Genomic DNA, 25,889 nt, shown 5'->3' with positions numbered 1-25,889 from the left:
ACATGTACATACACAAGAAAATATTTTATCACTGTTAATTGCATTTATAATTTGGTGTATTTTTTATGCATATTTAAATATTTAAGTACTGCACAGTATTTAACTCTACTTATGAATACCCAATGTTTCCCCTATCTGAAAAAAGAAAAGGGGACAGCTTCAATACTGTATGAGAGAAAATGGCTCTGCCAGAATTTAGGGGTAATAATGTAAGGTGACTGAAATTATATTAAATGTAAAACTTTAGGATGATAATTTAAGGTATATTTGGTGTTTGCACTATTGAAATAGGCAGTGAACTATTAAAATAGGCATTTATAAGAATTTTTAGAGGGATTCTTTGGTGTTTGAACTATTAAAATAGGCAGTTATAAGCATTTTTAGAAGGGGATACCAAATTAACGCGGATTTTCAGCTAAATACAGGTGGTTGTGGTCCCTGACCCCTGCGATTAATGGGACATACTGTACAGGCAGTCCCCAGTTATTGGTAGGCAATTGCTAATTTCCACTTAGCAGCGCTGATGATTGGATATTGGCGGCGATAATAAAAAATCAGCAATTTCAGCTCAAATTGGCGCTGAAAATCGCCAATTTTTGGTTATCGTCACGCCGTCAGAATGGAACCCCCGCCGATAATTGGGGACTGCCTGTACTAGCTTCTGAACCACCATAGCAGCCTGTAAGCCTGGTGTTAGGTGTGTTAGCTAGATTGAATCTATTCTGAAATTCTCTTAAATAATAATTTCTTTTTTGGCCCTATAATGAGCTAGTTTCTGAAATCAACACCGTCTAGGTGGTTATTGCTGTCAGTGCACCATATTTGTTACACTGGGCTTTACTAAAAGACGTGTGCTGCGTTGCTTCACCCTTAGCTGCATCCACTTTTTAGCCATTTACTTCACATCCATTCCTGCTTCCTTTCTTCAAACTTGATGTCCAGCCACTCCAACTCCCTCTTTTCACTGCCTTGAAAGGGGTGCACTGAACACCAAATTTCAAGTAATTATTGAATTTTAATTATTAAAATGTTTCAATTGTTTTAGGTCTAAATAATCAAATACTGAAACAATAATGCTAAAATACATTATTTAGATTGGTTTATTGACAATTTTGTTAATCGCTCATGTGACACTGTGAATCACAAATTGTAAAAAACAGGTTTTGACGTAGGAAAAACCTATTTTTGGTAGTCGCTGTTGAGTCCTCAAAGGAGTTACCTTCCATGGTCTACCAGAGCACCTTGGAGCTCTGGTAGACCATGGAGGGTAACTCCTTTGAGGACGAAACAGTGACTACGCTATCAAAAAAGACTTGTAAAAAACATCTGTATGAATAATTCAGGATAGGATTAAGTTATACACTGTTTTGGACTGTTTTATGTGCAAATAAACATATCTAGACACATTATTGCTAAAAAAAAATGTTCAGATTGGTTCATGGACAGTTTTGTTCATCCTTTGTATGTCACTGTGAATGATAAATTGTAAAAGGTGTAAAAGTGTCTGAGGATGATCCTGGATAGGATCGAGTTTGAGTTACACATTGTTTTGGACTGTTTTATGTGTAAATAAACATATCTTGAAACTTTATTGCTAAAAAAAATGTTTAGATTGGTTCATGGACAAATTTTGTTCATTGCTTGTACGACACTGTGAATAACAAATTGTGAAAAAAAAGCATGTAGGACAAGTGTGAAAAAAAATTTATTCAGAAACAGATGTCACCCACTAAAATATCCCATTCTCTCGACAGGACATGTCAGAGAAAACAGGTTATAATGCTATAGGGATAACATGCGCAAGATGCCCAGATTATCTCAGTATTTTTGAAAGTCCCAAAATTTTTTGTTTTGCTGTTTCTCAAAACTTACATTTTCAAAACTTTTCTAAACTAAATGCTTATTTCTCCAAGAAGAGCAAACCAAATTCATTGAAACTTTTACAAAGTGTAGTATAACTGTATATCTGTAGTATAACTGTATGTCTTTGTTTTGTTGTTGGGAAAATCACTTTTCTGTGCAACTTCTAATTTTGCATATTAATTTTAAAAAGTGACATCATGATTTTTCTCAGTTGCAAAACAGATGAACTTGGAGGTTGAACATCTAAATTTCCCATGAGAAAATTTTAATTTATTAGTTGTAGAATACAGGCAGTCCTCGGTTATCGGCGGGGCTCCATTCTGGGTGTGTGATGATAACTGAAAATTGGCGATTTCCAGCACTTTTTCGGCGATTTTCAGTTATCGGTGCCTCTGTTAGGTATGTATCACCACCAATACTCAATTATTGGCGCCAGTACCCAATTATCGGCGCCGATAAACGGAAATCGGCGATTTTTGGCGCTGAAAAATTGCCGATTTTCGTCGTCAGACAAGCGCCGTAAAACGGATCGCCATTAACTGAGCCCGCCGTTAACCGGGGACTGTCTGTAAGTGGTAAAAATTTTGAAGCAAATCCCTTCAATAATAAAGTAGAAACAGTCATTTACTTTACAATGGGGCTTATGGCATCAGTGCTCCCCTTAAATGCTGAATGGCCAAAAGTGCCACATTACCTGACTTGGCAGCCTAAATTTCATACATCAAATCAAACCTGGAACCAGCAGCCTTCTAGTGCCAGCTGGAAACTGGTAAAAAACAACAAGAATTGTTTATGAAAGGAATTGGTGGCATCTGGCATCCGTCACGGAGGTGAGATGGGAAGTGGGCAGTGACCTTATTTCTTAGTTTTCTTCTTACCGCCATTGAGAGAGGCCGCTCTTTCTCTCCTTCCTCTTCATAGCTGATTTTTTTGCCTTTGCTTGTTTCTTTGTTGTATTTGTGTACAGTGTTTAGTGTGCATGTGTTTTGGTTTTTATCATGCAATCCCAAAACCCAGCTAAAAGTTCCCGTAAGCCTCAGAGGAAATGTCCTAGTGTAGGCATCTATCCTTGCTCGCATTGCCTGGCTTCCTTTGAGACTGACCCCCATTCAGCTTGTAGTAGGTGCAGATCGAATGACTGTAATATGACTAACCCTTGCCCTGAGTGTCATTCTTGGCCTCCTGAGCAGTTTGCTGGGCCTGCGTTCGATTCTCTTACCGGCCAATGAAGAATTAGAGGAATTTATTTCTGGTGATAGAAATTCATTTCTTGGTATAATGTGGTTCGGATTCCACGATAAGCTGTAGGTCCCGTTGCTAGGCAACCAATTGGTTCTTAGCCACTTAAAATAAGTCTACTCCTTCCGGCCAGCCCTAGGAGAGCTGTTAATCAGCTCAGTGGTCTGCTTAGACTAAGGTATACTTAACTTTGGCCTCCTGAGCAGTCGAAGAGATTTTCCAAGAAGCAGCAGGACAAGAGGAAATTGGAGGCACCATCTTGGGAAGGATTTTCTCCTTCTTTGATGGGTGTTTCTCAAGTCCCTCATTGTTCTGCTTCTCCCCTTGCTTCTCCTTCATTGTCAGGTTTGTCTCCTTCCTTGTCTTCCATTGATTCGCCTTTGAAGTTTTGGGAGAAGGTTCTCTAGACATGCCTCATGCTGCCCCGTCTCTCTTGTGGGGGAATGTTTCTCCTCCCTGGAGGGTGGGGGCAGCACCATCTTTTTCGTCTGTTTCAGACTCAGATGCGCAGAAGATGTCGGTTGTTTGGGCTTCATTAGGCCTATCAGGGGTACCAATCTTAGATGGCCTGCTGTCCCATTTCATGTCTTCACGCATCCCAGTGTCGGCCGCCATGTCAGTTCCCAACCCTCCCTGCCTACACCCTACTGGGTCTCACGCTACGCCTTCTAACGAGATGCCATTTGTTCTCTCTACGCATCATCCTGGTCACCTCCAGTTCACCCTACGGTTGCTCCTGATTCCCTCGGACGTGGACGTGTGAATAGATACGGCCGTGTAGATTGTGATGGACGTGCAACTAGACACCACAATAGAGATAGATAACAACAGTGGTTCTTCATGTGACTCGCTGCTTCACCATTCTCGATGGTGTTACTCGTCGAGATCTTCAAGAAAGGACCACAGCCGCCGTTCGTCTTCCCACATCCACAGGTGCTGCTTCACCGTTCTTGATGGTGTTCCTCATCGCGGTCTTCAAGAAAGGACCACAGCCATTGTTCGCCTTCCTATATCCACGGCCGCTGTTCGCCTTCCTGCGTTCACGGCTGTCGTTCACCTACCCACGTGTGGACGAGGGCCACAGGTTGATGCACATCTGTTGTACAAAAAAGGGTCTTCTGCGTCTTGAACCAGGTATCAAGACCTCTCTCTCCCTCTACATCAAAACTTCAAGCTCCCGTCAAGCTCCCGCGAAGTTTTTAGGATCTGACATCTTATGCTCCTGTACTAAACCCTGCGAATCCTTTGGAGGAGGCAGACAGGGATCCTCGTGTCTAGGAGGCGGAGTATTTGGAGAATTAGGAGTTTCTTTCTTCTCATGCAGAGGTTATTGATCTCGTTCGGAAGTTCAGTAATCTTTCTAAAAAGACTGACTCCTACAATTGTACCGACAGGAATAGGAGTCTTGCTGGGACTGAAGAAGGACTCGAAGACATCTTTTGAGTTGCCTTGTTCTAGTCACGCTGACCCAGTCCTGAATCATGTAAATTCTTTGATTTCGGGATGGGGTAACTCCCTTCGACCAGGCAGATCGTTCAAGTTTTTCCCTCCTCCTCTACCTTGCCACAGGAAGTGCTGTATTATGCAACACCACCTGTGCCTCTTCCGAGTAGACAGGTCAACTCTGATGTCGTCCGGTTGAAGTCTGGTTTGACTCTGGATCAGGTCAGAGCAGAAGGTTCTTCTCTTTTTCTCAAGAAGCCGCTGTTTTGAAGTTGACTGCCTCTTCTGCCTTCCAATCTGTTTCTTGGTTGGATTTGTGGTCTTCAGCTGTGGCCAAGATTTCTTCTTCCCCTTCGTCAGGGAATAAAGTCAATAGTTCAGCTTATATCATATTGTTGCAATCTGATGCTAAGGCTATTTCCGACCTTACCCATCTGAGTACTAATTTGTTGGCTGATATCCTGCTGATGAGGAAAGAAGCAGCCCTCTCCAAAGTGGCTTGGTCTGTTGATGTGGGTTCCTTGTTATCCTTGAGGGAGGAATGGCAGTATTCTGGACTCCTGCTGCTTTTCCCCAGAGATCAGTTGGATGCAGCTGTCGACGGGCGTCGAGCTAACAATAATGATCGTCTTGTTCAACAAGCAGTGAGGAAAGGAGCAGCTCCTTCTCGTCCGAATGTTCTAAGACCTGGAAGGGGAAATAGGGCCAGAACTAAGGGCGGTAGATGATAGAGTGGGCTCTCCTCCCCACTCAGTGCCACCAGTGGGGGGATGCCTTGCGAGCCATTAGGCTACTTGGCAGAATTACGGAGCAGAGCCGTGGGTGGTAGACGTCCTTCGGGTAGGGTATCTGCTACCTCTTAACTTTGCTCCTCCTCTCTCCAATTGTCTTCTCCCTCACCTTACTTATTCCCAAGGCTCTCTGAGACATCTAGCTCTCCAGGAAGAAGTGAGGAAGGTGATGGAGAAGGGAGGTGTAGAGCATGTAAAGAGTCCTTCCCCAGGGTTCTACAGCCGAGTGTTCCTAGTACCCAAAGCAACTGGCAGTTGGAGGCCAGTGATAGACCTATCAACATTGAACCTCTTTATCTGAAAGACAAGGTTCAAGATGGAGACTCCTTGAACAATCTTAGCAGCCGTGAGTGACAACGACTACAAGCTGACCATGGAATTGAAGGACGCTTACTCCCAGATCCCAGTTCATCCCTCCTCCCGGAAGTTCTTTCGCTTCAGTCTCGGAGAAATGGTGTTCCAGTTCAAAGTCCTTTGCTTCAGTCTGACAGCAGCTCCCTAGGTGTTCACAAGAGTTTTCACCCTAGTGTCGACATGGGCTCATGCTCAGAGAATTGGCCTCCTAAGATATCTCGATGACTGGCTGGTATTAGTGAGTTCTCAGGAAATGATAATTCGAGACAGGAACCGTCTTCTCCAATTTTGTCGTGGCTTAGGCATCGTGATAAATTTGGAAAAGTCCAATCTTCAACCCAGTCAAAGAATCCTTTACCTGGGAATGATCATAGACACTGCCTTGTCGAGAGTCTTCTTATCGGACTAGAGGATAGAGAAGTTCAGGACAGTGGCTCGCTCCTTCCTATCCGAACAGAACCAACTGGTTCAGCAATGGCAAGTGATTTTAGAACTAATTGACATCGCTAGAGAAGCTGGTTCCTCACGGCGGTCATCTACGTTCCCTGCAATTGAGGCTGAAGGAATTTTGGTCTCCAGCAAGGGACTCTCCTCAGCTACAGGTCCCTCTGTCGACAGAGGTAAGAAGTAACCATCTGTGGTGGTTGGATGATGAAAACCTGACAGTGGGAGTGCCTCTTCGTTCGCCCCCTCCGGGGCTGCTGCTGTTCTCAGACACTTCTTTCGAAGATTGGGGAGCACATCTAGAAGATCTCCAGACTTAAGATGTGTGGGGTCCTCAGGACAGTAAACTTCACATCAGTGTGCTAGAGTTGAAAGCAGCCTTCCTACCACTTAAGGAGTTTCAAGAAAGGGTGATGGGGCACTCCGTTGTTCTGATGTCGGACAACACTACAGTGGTAGCTTATGTGAACAAACGGGGCTAGTTTCACGCCAACTTCACTTGATAACAGTCCAGTTACACCAGTGGGCTATCAACAACTCAGTGGACCTCTTGGCCAGGTACATTCCAGGCCAAAGGAATGTAGTAGCTGACAAGCTAAGTCGTTGGGGACAGGTTCTGGAGGCAGAGTGGCCTCTTGCTTCAGGAGTTGGCAGACAGGCTTTTTCATCTGTGAGGGAGACCAATGATAGACCTCTTCTCAACAAGGTTCAACAGGAAGCTAGAGGTCTATTGTTCAGTAGTTCCAGATCTCTTCGCTGTGGCAGAGGATGCCCTTCATCATCTTTGGGACGACCTGGACATCTACACCTCTCCCCCCATTTCGTTTTGGCTTCATTAAGTGATTAGGCATGCCTCCTACTCCTCATCATTTTCTACTGCCAATACTGTGTATGCAAGAGCACCTGACATTAGAGGACTATGCTGCTCCTTGGCATTCAAGAAGAGCTTATCTGTTCATAGAATCTGAATGATGGTTCTTGGCTCCACCAAGCCACGTTCACTTCCGTCTACCTGAGGGACATTGCCCACTGGTCCTTGGATACTTTTTCCTTGGGTCTAGTGGTGGCTGCTCAACAAGTTGCGTAGCTCATCCAATGCCCCTAGCGGGACAGTTTTGTGTCTTGCCTAAAATGATGATATGAAAGTGAGGATGATTGAGGTGACTTTTCTATTTTCCTTCCCCCTTTTTCCTTTCTTCTCTACCTACGAGCGGTAAGAAGGTGGTCCCATCATACGCTGGAATGGGCCAGATATAGGTGAGTGAAGTAGCCTTACTGTTAGATTGTTTTTATTCTATGCGAACAAACACATATAGGTGGCTACCATAGTTTGTTATCTGAACAGATATAGCTCTTTAACTTCCTCAATGCAGTGAATTTCTGCTTAGGACTTAGTAAATTATACAACACCTTTTGCTGGCTGAAATGATGAATGCTGTGGTCAGTTGTTTTTTGGACGTTTGCCTCTCCCTTGTTAAAAAATGATCAGATTACTTTAACCTCGAAGAAGTATTGTAATGAAATACAGTAATCCCTGTATTATTTGGATGTTCCTTATCCGGAAAATTTGAAAAAAACCACTCTCCGATGGTTGGCAATGCTGTGTGGCTCAGGAAAATTTTGGTAACACTGCTTACACTCATAAAGAGACCGGAGAAAAGGGTAGGGGGTGGGGGAGGCCTGGAGAAGTTTCCAAGGTGGGGGTTGGGTCAGATGGCTGGGCACAATGGGAGAGTAGGGATAGTAAGGCTGTGTTGATGAACTTACTAAGAAAAAGGGTTGGAATAGGGAAGCAGTTTCCCTGGCTGGGGATGCATTGTGGGATGGGTGGACTAAGAAAAAGGGTTGGAATAGGGAAGCAGTTTCCCTGGCTGGGGATGCATTGTGGGATGGGTGGAGAGGGTTAGGCAGGCATCTGCTTTACTAGAGCTGTTTTTTTTATGTTTTTACTTTCATACTTTTTCCACACATGATTAAATATGTACAGTAGTGTACTGTAACAAAGAATAAAAAAAGGAGAGAGAGAGAGAGAGAGAGAGAGAGAGAGAGAGAGAGAGAGAGAGAGAGAGAGAGAGAGAGAGAGAGAGAGCAACAACTGAGTCATTGCTTACATTGAAACCTAAAGCCATACACTCCTTTGCTTTTTTATTATTTTTATTTTATGCTATTCTCATTTATGTTTTTACTGTATTTTCTCATTTTTTGTTTTTACAACCCAAAAGATAAACGCAGTCATGTGCATGTGGTACATACATATGCACAGACTCTTTGCTTTGGTTGATGGCATGAAACCAATTATAAATAGTACAATGTGTTGCCAGCATCAACAAATTTGAATTGTAAATATTCTTATGCAATTAGAGATGAAATATCAACAGTGATAAAATACTCTCTTGTTATGACATGTGTGATAATCATACTTAAAGTCAGCTAAACTTATAATGAAGGGTACTGTACAGTAAATCAAGAAAAGCAAAAGAAAACAGGCAACATGTGATACTGCACTGAGAAACAGTCACACAATCACACACACAATGCAAAAGAGGTAGGGAGAAAGAGTTTTGTGATTGTTATTGGCTTAAAGCATGACATCACTTAACATGTCATGAAATGTCACTTGATCGCTTTTCATTGGCTGATATGGATATGTCACCAGTTTAGTAGCATTTGGTAGAAGGTGCAGGGGTGGACAAGCACTTGTGTTTTTTGTAAGCTTTCTTGCTATTGGTGGAAATGTATACATCTTAGTAGATTTTTGCTTTTTAATGGGTGATAGACATAGTGTCATAAGCATATCATACACTAATTGGCTGCATCCGTAAAGTGTCAGTGCAATCGGCAACAAACATTGTTTTCCTTCTTTGAACATACAGTTGTGCATGATTAGCCACTTTTTTGAACTGTTCATGAGTGGATTGCTTTTGCCAAGCTATTTCCTGAATGTGTGGCTTTCATTGCAGTGCCTGCAGCATTGCAGATGTTGGTTTTTTTTGTATGGTGCTGTGCACTGTGTATGGCCCCACCTTGTCCTAAGGGGGCAAGGTAGGTGTTGACCCTTCAACAGAAACTTGATATTGTTGGGAGAATGAAGCAAGATTGGTCAAGATCACATCATGGAAGAGTACGGTATTACTTGGTCAGCTTTGTATGACATCAAGACTTCCCAGGACAAGCTGAAGAGGATGCAATGGAATTCAGTAAGAAGACACCCAGGAGTCAAGCCCAGAGGGTCATGGAAAAAGGCTGTTAAGAAGACATTGAGGAGTTGACCTTGGTGTGGTTTTGAGGAATTGACCTTGGTGTGGTTTCTTCAAGAGGGCTGCCAGTGTGAACATGAGCAGTGCAAAGTTGAGGGCTGCAGCTGTAAAGTTCTCAGGCTTGCATTAGGTTGCAAACTTTGAGGTGTCTGAAGGTTGGCTGTTTCAGTTTTAAGATTCAACATGGTTTTAGTAATGAGAAGAATCCTGGCGAAGCCTTGGATGCTTCTGAGGAGGAAGCAGAGGAATTTAAGCTGATGGGAGTTCCCTCTGTTGATGTGCCAGGTTACTCTAGTGGGGAATTTGATGTCTATGTATTTGCTGCTTCTGGATGACTGAGACCATGTAGACACCAAGGTTGCTTAGAAAGTTGACAGTGCCAGTCTCGACAACACAGTTGAGTTGGTAGAGGTGGAGGAGGACTTGTAAACCTCCTCACAAGTTTTTTTAAAATGCCTGACCATCAGAAGCACTAAGGGTGATGCGCACAGGTAGGTGACAGAGGAAAAGTATTTTTATTTTTGTTGGATTTTTTTGTGTACAATGTATAGGGGGGAAAATGGTAAATGCGTATTGATTGTGTAACCTGTTGTATTGCCTGTTGCATACAAGAGAAAAAAGGGGTTTTACTATTTTTGTGGACGATATAATTTTTTTTTTTTTTTTTTTTTTTTTTTTTTTTTGAAATGATAAATACAGTCAAACCTTGACTTACGAGTGAACCAACGTATGAGTTTTCTGAGATATGAGCCTGCGCACGAGCGATTTTTTGCTGTAAGAAGCAAGCCTGGAAGATGCCATCTCCTTATGCATCTGCCATTGTTAGCACCGAGATGCCTAGCCGAGCAGTCTCGTTCAGTTCATGTGGTTATGTTGCTGTGCGAGCATCTCTGCAGCATCTCGTAGCATTTCTCACTTTTTCTCTCAGTGCCCCAGTATTATTATTATTATCATTTTGTAGTTTTCACCATGAGTCCTAAGAAAGTGAGTGTTAACCCTCACAGTTCAGGCTGAACATACATTGAGCACACCCCTAGACTGGGCTAATTGTAGAGATGGCCAATTTAAAAAAAAAAAATCAATGGAAAGAGGAAGCTATGCATATGTACATGGTAAAAGAAAAATGATTCTAAATTTCTTTTCTGTACAATTTGTACAATTTGCAGCTTCACATATTCACGGATTTTTTCTGCGGAACTTATCCCCAAATTATTCTTGAAAAATTTGGCAATTTGCGGACATTTTTGTCGAGAAATACTCACTAATTAGTGTATTTAGATGTTATTTTCATGACTAAATACATTTTTATATGATGACATGATTTACTAATTTTCAAATAATATTAAAGTAAACGCAGTATAATGTCATAAAATATATTTTATTTTATGTATTTAAGAACATACTGTACTGTACTGAAGTTGTGAATTCTAGCGTTTCCCTTGTTCTGTAAAAAGAAAATGGGACAGTCTGAATACTTTGAGAGAAAATTGTTCTGATTAAATGTAGTGTATTTTGATGTTATTTTTATGGCTAAATACATTTATGATGAAAGCATGATTTACTAATTTTCAGAATTTAGTATTCAAGTGAACATAGCATAATATAAAATGTATTTTTTTTAATGTATTTAAGTACATACTGAACTTGTGAATTCCTTGTGTGTCTCCTAGTGTTTCGTCTGTAAAAATAAAATGGGACAGCATCAATACTCTACAAGAGAAAATGGCTCTGATTGAATTTAGGGACGACGTAAGTTTAGCTTTCACACTTAGCTGTAAGCCATATATTTGGGTAATGTTGTAAGATGACTGAAATGATAATAAAGTGTTTTAGAATGATAGTTTAAGGTATATTTGGTGTAGGATGATAGTTTAAGGTATATTTGATATTTGAACTATTAAATAGGCAGTTATAAATGTTTTTACAGGTAGTCTTTTGTTTAGATATGCAGTTATAAGCATTTTTAGAGGGGGTGTCAAGTATTCACAGATTTTAGCTATTCGCAGGGGTTGTGGTATCTATCCCCCACGAATACTGGGGATTTACTGTATTTCCAGCCGTGTGGTGCCTCTTTTCCTAAAGACAGTTTTAAAAATATTCTAATTTTACCAAGTTACAAGTGTTTTTTTATTTTTTAAATTTTACTTTATAAAATTATAATTACAGCTCACATAGTATCGCAATAGATAAGCACTAAAATCGGTAACTTTCTGAATACTGTATACTTATTGTAAAATACTTACGAGACATCCTGGGTTCGGGAGCAGCAGTGCATTTTCCCATGACATCTCAAGTCAAACTGATACTCTCTTCTCTACTGAGCTACTAGACTGGCTGTCTAAGAGTTGCCAGAAGTCAATTATGGCCCATGGGAGTGATCTGATCACATTTCCCCGCAAAGTCCGTTCAAACTGTATAGCGTGAAATCTTGAACAAATATGTATGTTACTTGGAGTCCACCACACAGCTACTTGTAAACATATATGTGTGTTGCTGAGAAGAAGAAAAGGCCAATTACCTTGGATATGAAGCATGAAATCATAGGAAAACATGATCAAGGCATATGTGTTATGGACTTTATGATTTTCAAGCAGGAGAAGTTGATAAAGACTATAATGCCAGCCAAGGACGTTAAGATTATTTCAAAGCTCTGGACCTCTGCCCGATGCTGAGACTGAAAAATTTTTGTTGTTGTGGCTGAATGAGAAGCGGCTCACACGAGATACCGTGACGGAAAGCATCATCTGTGAGAAGCAGAAGACATCTATGCGGATTTGGTTTGGAAGATGGCAGGAACATCGATGGATGAGGCATCGAAAGAGTCATTCAGAGCCAGTCGGGGCTGGTTTGATCATTTTAAAAGAGGACTGGTATTCACTCTGTCGTCAGGCACAGTGAGGCAGCAATCCATTGTGAAGGCAGCTGAGGAGTTTGTTAAAAGGTTTGCTGAACTGGTAGAAGCAGGATACATCACCCAGCAAGTCTTCAACTGTGACAAGACAGGGCTCTTCTGGAAAAAGATGTCGAGGAGGACTTATATAATGGCAGAGAAGGAGAAGAGCTTGCCAGGCCACAAACCTATGAAGGATAGGCAAACTCTTGCGCTGTGTGTGAATGCGAGTGACAACTGCAAAGTTAAGCCTCTACTCGTATCTCACTCGGAAATTCCCAGAGCCTTCAAGTCCCACAAGATAACCAAAGAAAATCTGCTGGTTATGTGGAGGGCAAACTCAAAGGCTTGGGTCACCAGGGATATCTTCATCCAGTATGTAAATGTGGTCACTGGTCCTACCATCAAGAATTACCTCATCTCAAATAAGTTAGTCCTGAAAGCCCTTCTCCTCCTTGACAATGCTCCCGTGCACCCACCAACCCTCACAGACAACATCTACGAAGAATTCAAGTTTATTAAGGTTCTCATCCTTCCACCCAACACCACCCCTGTCCTGCAGCCCATGGACCAGCAGGTGATTTCAAATTTCAAAATGCCCTTCACCAACCACCTGTTCAAGCACTGCTTTGAGGTTATGGAGGCCACAAACCTCACCCTTCAAAAGTTCTGGAAGGATCACTACATTATCGTGACCTGCCTCAAAATTATCAGCATGGCCTGGCAGGGTGTTGCAAGGAGGACCTTAAACTCTGCATGGAAGAAGCTGTGGCCTGAGTTGGTATCTGAACAGGACTTCGAAGGATTTGAACCTGAAGAGCCAGTGGTGAAGAATATTGTCCCTCGGAAGTCCATTGGACTGGAAGTGGGTGAAGAAGACGTTGACAACCTCGTCAAGGAGCACAACAAGGAACTGACAATGGAGAAATTATAGGAGCTACACCAGCAGCAGTCTATAGAGGCTTCTCAGGTTTTGGAGGAGGAGAAAGAGGAGCAAATGTCAGTGGAGGTTGCTACCAATGAGATAAAGGAAGTGTTAGGAATGTGGGAGAAAATTGTATTTTTTATTGAAAAGAAATGCCCCGAAAAAGTTGCAACAGATCGAGCATCAGAGCTGTTCAATGACACTTGCCCAGCTCATTTTTGAAAAATTTTGAGACAGGAAAAAGCAAACTTCTTTGGACAGGTTTTTAGTGAAACGCCATGCACGTGCAAGCAAGGAAAGTATGACAAAAACGGCAAAAGTCAGTGAAGAAGAAGAAGATTAAAAATAAAAAAAGTAGCAATTAAGTTTAGCCATAAAGTGTAGCATACGTAGTGTGTTAGCGATAGAGCAATGTGAAAAAACTCAGTGAAGAAGATTAAAAATAGAAAAAATAGCAATAAGTTAAGTGATAGTGTAGCATACGTAGTGTGCAAGTAAAATTTAGCAATGCAGCATTAAGTGTGTAGAGAGTATGTGAAGTTAGTGATAAAGCACAACGTGAAAAACCTCCTCCTTCAGTCTCCTCCATCCCACGACCACCCTCTACCCGCTGAAACACTCACTAGCCCACTCATCTTGCAGCTCCACCTCCGCCAGCGTCTTCGTGTGATCTTCAAGGTAAAGTACAGTAAACCCCCCAGATTTGCGTTCTCACAATTCACAGACTCAGCAATTCACAGAATTTTTGTGGAACCTATCTATAAATTATTCAAAGGAAAACACCCATTCATGGATATTTTCGTTGAGCAATTTTCTGTATTTTCATATTTTTGTGACTAAGTGCTGCACTGTATGTACATACACATTTTATGATAATGATTTACAGTACTAATTTTCAAATAATAAGTTTAAAGTAAGATTAAATAATAGTTCTCTCTCTCTCTCTCTCTCTCTCTCTCTCTCTCTCTCTCTCTCTCTCTCTCTCTCTCTCTCTCTCATATGTAATATTTGTTTGTTTTGTATGATAAATAAATGATTTCTAATTTTCTACAGTCAAAATATCAATTCATTAAAGAAAATATAGTGAATTAATAAGATTTTTAGTTCAGTCCCAGATCTTTTCTCCTCTTGACTGAGGGTTAGATCTCTCTCTCTCTCTCTCTCTCTCTCTCTCTCTCTCTCTCTCTCTCTGAGATAGATTTTTTTATGCATATGTAACATATATGTTTATTTGTTTTGTATACTGTAGTTTCATAGATAAATGTGATGTTACTCTGTTATTAATGTTTTCATATTTTCCATGCTATAATTACAACATGTATGCATTTCTGTAAGGAAAACACATTGATTCCCAGTCTTCTCCAAAGTTGGAGCGAGGGGGTTGATGTAATCTAACTGTCAATTTATCTGGACATATTGACCATGAAGGATAGAAAATGTTGCCCACTTAGTGGTCAAATAAAATAGCTACGAAGGATACTGAATAATTATCTCTCTCTCTCTCTCTCTCTCTAAAGGACACTCGGAATGTGAGAGATGGATAGATAGAAAGGGATAGTGGTTGATAGAAAGATATGCAGTAAACCCCGTGTTAATGGGTGATGCATAACCCCCCCCCCCATGAATAGCTAAAATCCGCCAATACTAAAAACCCCTCTAAAAACACTTAGAATTGCCTATTTTGATAGTTTAAACACAAGAAAAACCCTCTAAAAATGCTTATACTTTAGTATTTTAATAGTTTTATCACAAAAGTTCATTTAGTCATGAAAGTATGAAAATACAGTAAATAGTGAATATTTCTCAGTGAAAAATACCGCGAATGGGCGAATTTTCTGCTAATAATGTTAGATATGTTCCACAGAGAAATCTGCGAATGTGTGAGTCTGCTAATTGTGAGAACGCAAATACGGGGGGTTTCCTGTACTCTCTCTCTCTCTCTCTCATTGGCTGGAAGGGTTAGAAGTACTTACGTATATATTTTTAATGGTAAAATGTTTAAGATGACTTTGAAATATTAATATAATTTCAAAACTTAGTACAGTAATAGGATAACAGTTTGAAGTTGATGTAGAATGCTAGTTTAAGTTATATAAGTGTTTTAAGAGGGGTGTTAAGTATTCGTGGATTTTAACTATTCGTCGAAGGTTGTTTTATGCATCCCCCACGAATACGGGGTTTACTGTATACTTAACGAGTTTAATTCTATACATTCACTTTTATGTATTATTATTTTTTTATACATTATTTGTTATTCATAAAGTACAGTTTTCATATTTAAAACATGTAACAACAAAAATTTTGGTGTTTTTTGAGGGGCTGGAACGGACTAATAGGGCACTGAGAGAACGGACCATGGTATATCGTACTTCTGCATATATCAGATGAAATGGAAATAGCAATTTGAGGGTTTTTGCCTCCGGATCGAGTGCTGAACTATTTAATCAAATATGGCGCCAAAAGAAATGCTGGGAGTTTGAGTGAGGAAGAAAGTGCATCAGCCACACATGAACCGCTCCTCCCGCGAATGGCTAAAGTCCGCGAATACTTTAAACCCCTCTAAAACACTTAGAACTGCCTATTTTGATAGTTGGAACACAAGAATAATTCTCTAAAAATGCTATACTTGAGTATTTTAATAGTTTTATAAAAAAAAAAAGTGCATTTAGTTACGAAAATATGAAAATACAGTAATTAGTGACTATTTTTCTGTGAAAAATACCACAAATGGGCGAATTTTCCGTGAATAATGGGTAGATACGGTCCACTGAGAAATCCGCGAATACATGAGTCCATGAATCGTGAGAACGTGAATACGGGGGTTTACTGTACATGTTTATGTTTACAGTACACTGTAATTTCAATTCACAATACTGTACTGTATATTGTCCTGTAGTTTACATTAACCTGTTGAACGTCCTTTATGAGAGACGTTGCCGCTCTCGCATCACATTTTCTAGCTCACAGAGCGATCATTTGGTCTATGCTAATTTTTATGCTTTTTGTGTTTTTTTTTACATTGATATTGATTATTTCTTTTTTACATTGATATTGATTATTTTATGAAGATATTAGGATAATAAATAGTGTAGAATAAGCAAAGATGACAGAATTTATTTTGTATTTTTATATCCTAAAGATTAAAAGCATGAAACATAAAAAGGGAAAAAAATGATTCTTTCAAATGCCATTCCTTGAAACATAGACAGTAGATTAATGAATTGTTTCATTTCATTTTCATTTGTGTCATACCATTTTAATGCACTTGATATTGTAGCCAATCTTTCTATATATTCATCTAGAAACTGGATGGAAAGCCTGTTTGTTACTGCTACAATGTGCTCCATGACTTTGTCAAAAAAAAAAAAAAAAAAAGGCTCCATAGGGTTTCCCTTATCCTGAACACTAAATTTCACACCTTTGGGTGAACGAAAAGTAAAGGGAACTCCACGGGGTTTCCTTTATCCTGAACAGAAGTTTCGTGGAATCTGCAGCAGAGAGAGAGAGAGAGAGAAAGAGAAGTAATTTTTGTGCGGGTTGTGAAGAAGGTGCCATTATTTCCTTTTATTGTAGGCATCATCATTCTCTGCAACGAATAGCGATAATATCTCTTCAGACAAAATGGGATCAAACAAAAAGGAATCAGTCGATTATCAGTGAATGCCAGAAGCATAGCGGGAGGTGGAGGTGGTTGTCCTCTTGTCGGACTGTCTTTCCCGTACAAAAAAAAAGCTTCCATTTACCACAAATTTAGCTCAGTATTACCAACTAACGTTCCTACAATTTGTATAAGAGGGAAGAGCATTTCGGACTGAATTCAGTAGCACACCGTCCTTGAAAGAGGTAGAATGTGTTACTCAGTTGAAGACATTGTGATATGGGATGCGGCCGACCGAGATATGCTCTCAGTGATGCTTAACAGGTTAATAAGAAGGCTTTTATCTTAATTTACAGGTACTGTTTGTTTATAGATATACTTTATAGCCAAAAAGAAAATGGAACAATTTCAATACTTAGAGAAAAAACGACTAACTTGATTTGTTGTCACATTACTGTAAGACATTTAATTTGTCTTAAATATTTTAAAGATATTTTGCTGTGTTTACATTATTATTAATATTAATATTTTAGAATTAGTAAATCATTGTTATAAGTGCTTTAGGGGTATATACTGTATACTTAAGAGTAACAGGTTTAGGAGGGTAATGAAAGATGACTTTGGGTGTTTTGGGATGATGATTTGGGGTGTATTTTTGTTTGAGATGATAATAAATTGTTTTATTATGATAATTTAAGGTATATTTTTGTTTGAACTATTAAATTAGGCTGTGAATTGTTAAAATAAGCAGTTAAAAGCATCTTTACAGTACTGTAGTTTAAGGGGTACAGGGTATAAATAGACCTGTACTTTATGGCAAAACATGCTTTCACGTAAATAAACAACGATACATCGGAGTTTCTTTTATAGCAGTGTAGGCTTGGATGCTTTAATCCGTTATTTTGGTGAACTACTGTATTTCCATTAATTTTAATGGGGAAATTTGATTTGATTTACGAGCAAATTGAGATGCAAGCTCGGTTACAGAATGAATTAAACTTGTATGTCAATGTACTCCTTTACGGTAAACCCCCGTATTCGGGGGGGATGCGTACCACACACCCCATGAATAGCTAAAATCTGCGAATACTTAGAACCCTTCTAAAAACACTCAGAACTGCCTATTTTGATAGTTAAAAAAAAAAAAAAAACTAAAAATGCTTATACAGGTATTATCCTAATTACGATGGGGTTAAAAAAGCTTATACAGGTATTGTCCTAGTTGCGATGTGGTTAGGTTCCAAAAAACCCATCGTTTGTTGGAAAAAACGTATCTCGAATATAGCCTAGGGTACACTAGGGTATTCAGTACCATGTACTGTATACAAATATGGTAGTCTAGCCTACACTGTCAAGTATACTCTATACATACAGGGTGTAGTAATTATTAATATCAGCTAATTCTGGAGGCTCATGCTGAGTGACTTATGATAATTCGATACAAAGAGAAATCGAATAACAAACAAGAGTTACCTTAGCCTACACTATGGTATATTGTATACATATACGGCAGCTAAGTGTACATTATACTGTACTCTATATTCACATAATATCGTATTACACAAACATCAACATAACAAACATGCATCTTTTCCATGGATCTTTTAAAATGTTATGCTTTAATTCACTGTATCCAATAATATTGTATATATTATATTGCTATTGTATTATAAATTGCAATCATAGCGATCAATGTTTTGGTTTGGAAATCGATTACGCGGTAAGTTTATTGTGCCATGTTTAACTCAGTTCAGAGCACTTTTCTTGCTTCTAGTTAGCGTAAATGAATCACTAGATACTTCATTTATATGGGGCAAGGTTATTTCTCGTTATACAAAGTGCTTTTAAGTCAAAATATAACTTAAATATGTCTCGTTATGAAATTAATTTAGCTATTTTTTTCATTAATAGATGATGGCCGTTTGGGGGCATGTTTGTTTTCTGTAAAAAAAAAATCATTATTCCATTTGCTGTTTTCATTTGATTTTATCATAATATGAGCTTTACGTATTTATCGTTTATTGGCGTAAAAATAGTAGTAATATTGTTCTGTCATGCCCAGTAGTTTTGATTGAAATACTTCCTCTCAAATTTTAATTACAGTTGAGTTTCATCCGTGTTACCGATGCACGATAATTTATAGTCATTAGCAGCTTGAACTGTTTTCTCAGCTTCAGCTACAACTTGCATCTTAAATTTAACAGTACATTTCCTTGCCGATCTTTTGTCCATACTGAATAATGGTATAATGTAAAAATATACTGTATCAGTCCTGTTCTACTCAACTTCATTTGTACTATAACTACGGTAATTGTTTATTACCGTACAATATTTGAAATACAAGAAAAACAGCTGTTGTTATCCGATTCGGTTATAAGCAAAACAACAATTCCTCGTTTGGTTGTATATGGCTGTACGCATTTACGCAAGAGTATAACGTTACCAACAACACTTTTATCATACTCTTTTACCTTTTAATTAGAAGATGGGATAAAGAGATGGAGGAAAAGAAGGTGGTCTATTATAATTTGGTCTCTCTTGCTGCCTGCGCCCGTGCAAAATTTAAAAATATTTTATAAATATTGTTGTATCGGTATTAATTGCATACCCCATCGAATTATTGTAAGATGAATTATCATAACTTGAGCACTACCTGAATACCTGAGTATTTTAATAGTTTTATCACAAAATGTGCATTTAGTCATAAAAATGGTATGAAAATACAGTAATTAGTGAATATTTCTCAATGAAAAATACCGTGAATGGGCAAATTTCCCGCAAATAATGCCTATACAGGCAGTCCCAGGCAGTCCCTGGTTATTGGCGGGGGGTCCATTCTGAGGGTGTGATGATAACTGAAAATTGGCGATATTTTGTGCTTATTTGGCGATTTTCGGTTATCAGTGCCTCTGTTAGATATGTATCGGCGCCAATACCCAATTATAGGCGCTGATAAGTGGAAATCAGTGATTTTTGGCACTGAAAGTTGCCAATTTTCATCACTAGACAGGCCCAGTGAGACTGGATCGCCGTTAACCGAGCCCGCTGCTAACCGGGGACTGCCTGTATATGTTCCATAGAGAAATCCGTGAATAGGTGAGTCCACGAATTGTGAGACCATGAATACTCGGCTTTACTGTATTGATTTTGTAACCTATCAAATTTTATGTTGCTTATGAGAGAAAAAAGGGGTTTGCTTTGATTTTGTGTACAGTATGATGTATTTTACAGTGTTTGGGGCAAATGAAAACATTGTTTTGCTTACCATATTGCATGTTTTTTTATGAAAGAAAAAGAAGTGGTTTGCTCTTTTAAGTGTATTTATAGAGCTAATTTTTTTTTTTACAAATATAGGAGAATAAGGTAGATACTAATTGCTTTGTGCAAGTTTTCAATTTAAAGTGCAATGGTCGTTGTTCATACGCATATTTAATGCTTATGGTTATGCAGTATTGGCAAAGTAAGAGGAGGAAGGGTATAGAGTTGCCCTTGAACACCCACAGATTACTTTACTTGCCCTTACCTGGATTTCGCCCTTACCCAACAGGCCCTTGGCTCTATTAATCCGGATAATTGAGAGATTACTGTAGGTGTTATTGTACATCACTTCTTTAAACAGGACTGGTTTTCCTTTGCGTACATTCTTTGCAGAATATGAGTACTTAATGAACTAAAATTGTTGGCATGAAATGCTGACCAAGTTATGTACAGTACTGAAAAGGTAATTATTTATTGGTCTTAAATAACTTAATTTTGCATTTCAGTTAGTGGGTTGAGATTTATTACACATGGGACCACTTTATAAGTTTTTCCTGTATTGTAGTAATTCATAAATGACATATTTTTTTTGTTTTTGAGGCTGATATTGAAACCTTGATGATGGTTGAAAATGTTTCAAAAGAATTTATTTTCCAGGTGCATCAACAGTCTACTAAAGCTGGTGGTAGTGGTGGAGGTCCCCGTGCCAAGAAAAGTACGGCTGCTGGAGGAGGAGCCCAGTTTGTTGGTCTTGAACTCTACAAACGTCTAAGAGATTTCCTCAAGACATACCTTCTAGCACTTATGAAAGTATGTAGAGTTTTTTTTATGCCGATGCCATCACAGTTGTTTCTGATCAGTTTCTTCATTTGAATCAGTTTGTTTTAGTCTCTATCATCTGGCTAGAGTGAACAAGTTGCTAAGGTTAATTGTGCTAGTTAAAAGGGCAAATCAGCATTTGGTGGATTGATTCGCATGAATATGGAGTTATTTTTATTTATACTAGATTATCAAGGAAAGATTGAGAATGACATTGTTGGCTAATGTAATACCAAAATGTATTTAATGAATATAACTGGTGTAGACATAGTCATAGCATCTAGATAGAGATCACCATAAAAAAAGATGAAATGGAATAAAAGAATATACATTGTAATGAATTTGTTCTTAGGAGTGAAATATCTTTGACAAGTTATCATTGATCATATACAAAATGTAAAATGTATTCAGGTTTACTAGTTGATGGATGTTTCCTTTGAAAATATTGCTCAAGTTGAATTGTTTATCTAATGTTTTATGTCAGCATGTAATTTAACATTATAGAATATAAAAAAATTAGCCTTTTGTATTGACGTATGCAAAGTGGGTACATGGTTCAAGAGAAAAATATTGTTAAGGGATGCCGACCGCCAAATTTCGAGGAATTATCGAATTTTAGTTATTAACAGTTTTCAACTGTTTTTTGTTTAAATAAACGTATCCTGAAGTGATAATGTTTAAAAGGAATTTAGATTGGTTTATTGACAATTTTGTTCATCACTTGTATGACACTGTGAACCACAAGTTGTAAAAAAGACTTGTACAAAATGTGTGCATGAATAATTCAGGATAGGATCAAGTAAGTTATACGCTGTTTTGGACTGTTTTATGCGTAAATAAACATCAAGAAATGGTATTGGTAAAAAAAGTGTTTAGATTGGTTCAAGGATAATTTTTGCTTGCATGGCACTGTGAATGACAAATTGTAAAAAACGTAAAAGAGTCTATGAATGGTTCTGGATAAGTTCAAGTTTGAGTTATTCACTATTTTGGACTGTTTTACTTATAAATAAATGTATCTTGAAACGTTATTGCCAAAAAAATGGTTTAGATTGGTTCATGGACAATTTTGTTCATTGCTTGTATGGCACTGTGAATGACAAATTGTAAAAAAAAGCTTGTAAACCAATTGTGAAAAAAATTTATTAAAAAATAATTATCACCCACTAAAATACCCCATCCTCTCTGTAGGACATGCCAGAGAAAACGGGTTATAATGATATAGGTATAACTTGCTCTAGATGACCAGATTTGGTAAAATTTGAAGCAAATCCCTTCATTCATAAGGTAGAAACAGTCATTTACTTTAAAATGGGGTCTTAAAGCATCGGCACTCCCCTGAAATGGTAGCTTACTAATTCTGCCAGGTATGATTATTGTAGGTTTTATGTTCTTCTCATCAACTATTTTGTCTAGATTTTTAATAAAGCTAGGCTTGTCATGAGAGCAGTATTTAGATTTTTAATATAACTAAGCATTTCATGAAAGCATGGAGATTATATAAAACTAACCTTTCATAAAAGCTTGTGACTGCACTAGTGTTCTACTGCAGCTTTTATAATAGGATTTTTTTTTTTACAGTATAACACTGCCTAATATTTTTTAGGAATGAGTTTTTGTGTCAGACAAACTTTTCCTCTGTGGACTTATTTCATGTTGATGATAAGGATAATGAACTACCACTAGCATATCTGTAGATGAAGTTTCACTTAGATCAGAAGGGAATGGAAGAAGCAGATGAAAGGTAAAGGACAGAAATTTAGCTGGGTCCAGGGGATGTTGAATAGAACCTCTGTTGCTGCCTTTAATGTTCTGTGCAAAGCAGATATAGGTATTTTCCCAGTTACGACGTGATTACAATGACCCCATCGTTACATGAAAAAACTTAACTTGAAATTAGCCTAGCCTTCACTAGGGTATACAGTACAGCACAATCTACTGTATACATATAAGGTAACCTAGCCTACACTACACAGTACTCTGTATTCTATACATATATGGTATAATTATTATCAGCTAATTCTGGAGGTTCAGTGCAGATTGACTTATGATAATTCAGTACAAACAGGGAAATCGAACAGTGCAAACAAGAATCAGACGTGTGCTGTACAGGGGTACTCACCAAGATTCGGTCCATCGTCTGTGTACTTGAACGGTGTCAGACTGTTGATGGCTACGTTTAACTAAAAATCGGAAGAGGAGGAGGATGATAAAGCTGCAAGATCATCATCAGCTCGCTCTTCTTCAGCTAGTATTTCTTCAGCTGTTAGTTCAGGTGTTATAGGGGTAGGATTTTGAGGAAAGAACCATTATGAGATGGATGTAGAGGGTCGAGGTTCAAATGACGGGGAAGGCTTTGTGGAAGGCAATGGCACGGGATTTGTTTTCTTAAGGAAATAATCCATTGTAGCTTGCACAGTGCGTTTTTTTCGTTCTTCATAGTGGCTTCGTAACATGTAATAGGGTCTGGAAGTGCTCTTTCAACTTCAGCAAATTGTTCCATGTTCACATCCATTTGATTGAAAAGTTTCATTGCATGTTGAGTTGAGGCAAATGCCTCTGCCATTTTTTATTTGTTGTAAGCTTTTGCTCAGGCTCTTCAATTTCTTCTTCCTCTTCTGCTCTTTTTGTAAACTCCCAAGTGTCAAGATCTTGTTATTAATTTCCACAACTTCTTCATCCTTATCGAAACTTTTAAATGAGTTCACATACACTTTTAGCAGATTTTTCCAAATCCCATTCATATACTTTCTTTACCTCCTTCCACGCCCTTCCTATGTTCATAATGGCGTTCAGAACATTGAATTCCTTCCAGAATGTTTTGAGCTCTATCTCCTGATTATCCGTAGCCTGGACAGCCTGAGCAAGTGTGTTCTGAAGATAATAGGCCTTGAACATAGCCATGGCACCCTGATCCATGGGTTGTATGAGAGAAGTGTTTGGGTCGATGGCAGAAGCACAACTTTTATGTTCTTGTTAATATCTCCTATGTGCTGAGGGTGGCCGTGAGCATTGTCCAGAATCAGGAGAAGTTTTAAGGGGATGTTGTTTTCCTTACAATCTTTCACTTCTGGAATAAAAGTGCACAAACCAATCTTTGAACAGTAGTGCAGTCATCCATGCTTTATTATTTTGGCAGTAATACACAGGAAGCATGTGCTTGCTGATTCTTGCTAATGCCCTCAGATTTGCAGAGAGATAAATTACAAATGGCTTTAATTTATACCCAGCCACATTTCCCCCAAGCAGAAGAGTCATTCGATCTTTGTATGCCTTAAACCCTGACATCGTTGTTTCTTCTTTATGGATGTAGGACTGCTGGGTCATCCACTTCCAATACAGTCCTGTTTTGTTACCATTAAAGATTTGTTGCAGCAAGTACCCTACATCAACAATGATTTCATGCAAAGCATCCTTAAATTTAGCGGCTCCTTCGGCATCAGCGCTTGCTGCTTCACCTCTAATTTTCATACTGAAAATTATGGTGGGGGGGGTGTTTGAAACGAAACTATCCAGCACTTGCTGCAAAATCTTTATTGTGGGCATCATTATATTTTTTCTGTAGTTCCTTGAAAAGCAAGCACACCTTTGTTTGAATGGTCAAGAGGCTGAGTGGCATACGTTTTTGTAACTGGTCCTCCATCCACATGACCAGTAACTGCTCTGTTTTTTCAAAAGGCCCTGTCTTCTTCTTTGATATAATCGTGGAATGAACTGAAGCAGATGCCTTTGTAGCGTCCATTATCCATTTCTTGTCCTTAATGATGGTGGAAACCATTGACTGTGGCATGCTGGTTGATAATTTTCATTTTCTGCTCTAAAGTGATGGAATGCCTCTTCTTCGCACTACCAGCAGGAGACTCACTTGGGCGTTTGGCTGACATACTACACAAATTTGAGTTTTAAACAGTTTACATTCAGTCAGATGCACAAAAATCACACACGAACACTGACTTAACTTGACTACGTAGACGGCAAACGCAAGTGAGGTCAAGTTAGGAAAAGAGATACTCACATCCCAGTCTCTCGGGCCAACATATCATACACCATACGCCGGCTGCTGCCTGTGCCTGTCGGACGTGAAATTTCAGAATATCTTTAAAATTTTGTCATATCGGTATCGTATTGTAACTTTTAAGCCATCGTAACAGCTAACCCCATCGCAAACTCGAATTATCATAAGACAAGTCATTGTAACTCAAGAGCTACCTGTATGCTGAAAACAGGCCAAATGTTTTGACTTGGTTTTTGGTTAAATTACTCTGATGATGATGATGACGATAATTAATAATTAATAATCAATAATAATAATAATAATAATAGGAAGAAGAGGTAAAGGGAAATACATAAAGAGCAGCTCTCAATTATTATGAAAGAAAAAATAAATTAAGTTCATAAATAGATAGAAATGTATTAAAATGCAAGGAGAATAGTATTAGGGTAGTAATGCATTGCATCTTTGCATGAACTTTTGAAGTTCCAATTGCATGACATCCTCAGAGAGACTTCCACAGTCCAGTGGCGTGACGAATAAAGGACTTCTGACTGAGAAGTTCTACAGTGAGGCATATTTACTACATATTGGTGCTGCTGTTCAACATATCTGGTTGCTCTCGGCAGGTAAAGGGGATCAGGGATCAATTGTGAATATGAAAGATCTCTGTTAAAATACAACTTATGAAAAAGTGACAAACAAGAGACCGTCCGTTGAGTTAAAATACAACTTACGAAAAGTGACAAACAAGAGACCGTCCATTGATGGTCCAAGTCATAACTGCTACTGTTAGGAAACAAAAACCTTCCACCGTGAACCACTCTTATCTGAAAGAGATAAATCTCTGGCAGAAGCACACATCCATGCTGGAGAACAGTTTTTAAGTAAAGGAAGGACAAATAACCTAAAATAACTTGTATAGATTTTATCATTGTTATAAATATGAGGCCTTTCATACAGTACCTAACTTTCGTGTAGCATTTGCTGAAACTTTCATTAGATGTTTCTCAAAAG

General features: G+C 38.7%; 1 protein-coding gene across 1 annotated transcript in view; it reads left to right on the top strand.

The window, feature by feature from the left end:
* The window catches only part of Cul1 (cullin 1), a 191,129-nt gene that overhangs the window by 80,861 nt on the left and 84,379 nt on the right, over positions 1–25,889 (top strand). The window contains exon 4 of the mRNA XM_067123913.1: positions 20,720–20,872. Coding sequence (XP_066980014.1) covers positions 20,720–20,872 — 153 coding nt within the window. The remainder of the gene's footprint in view (positions 1–20,719; positions 20,873–25,889) is intronic.

The sequence above is a fragment of the Macrobrachium rosenbergii genome, chromosome 21, assembly GCF_040412425.1.
Source record: "Macrobrachium rosenbergii isolate ZJJX-2024 chromosome 21, ASM4041242v1, whole genome shotgun sequence".
Taxonomy (NCBI): Eukaryota; Metazoa; Arthropoda; class Malacostraca; order Decapoda; family Palaemonidae; genus Macrobrachium; species Macrobrachium rosenbergii.
The sequence above is the reverse complement of the archived record's forward strand: the minus strand, read 5'-3'. Positions and strand labels throughout refer to the sequence as shown.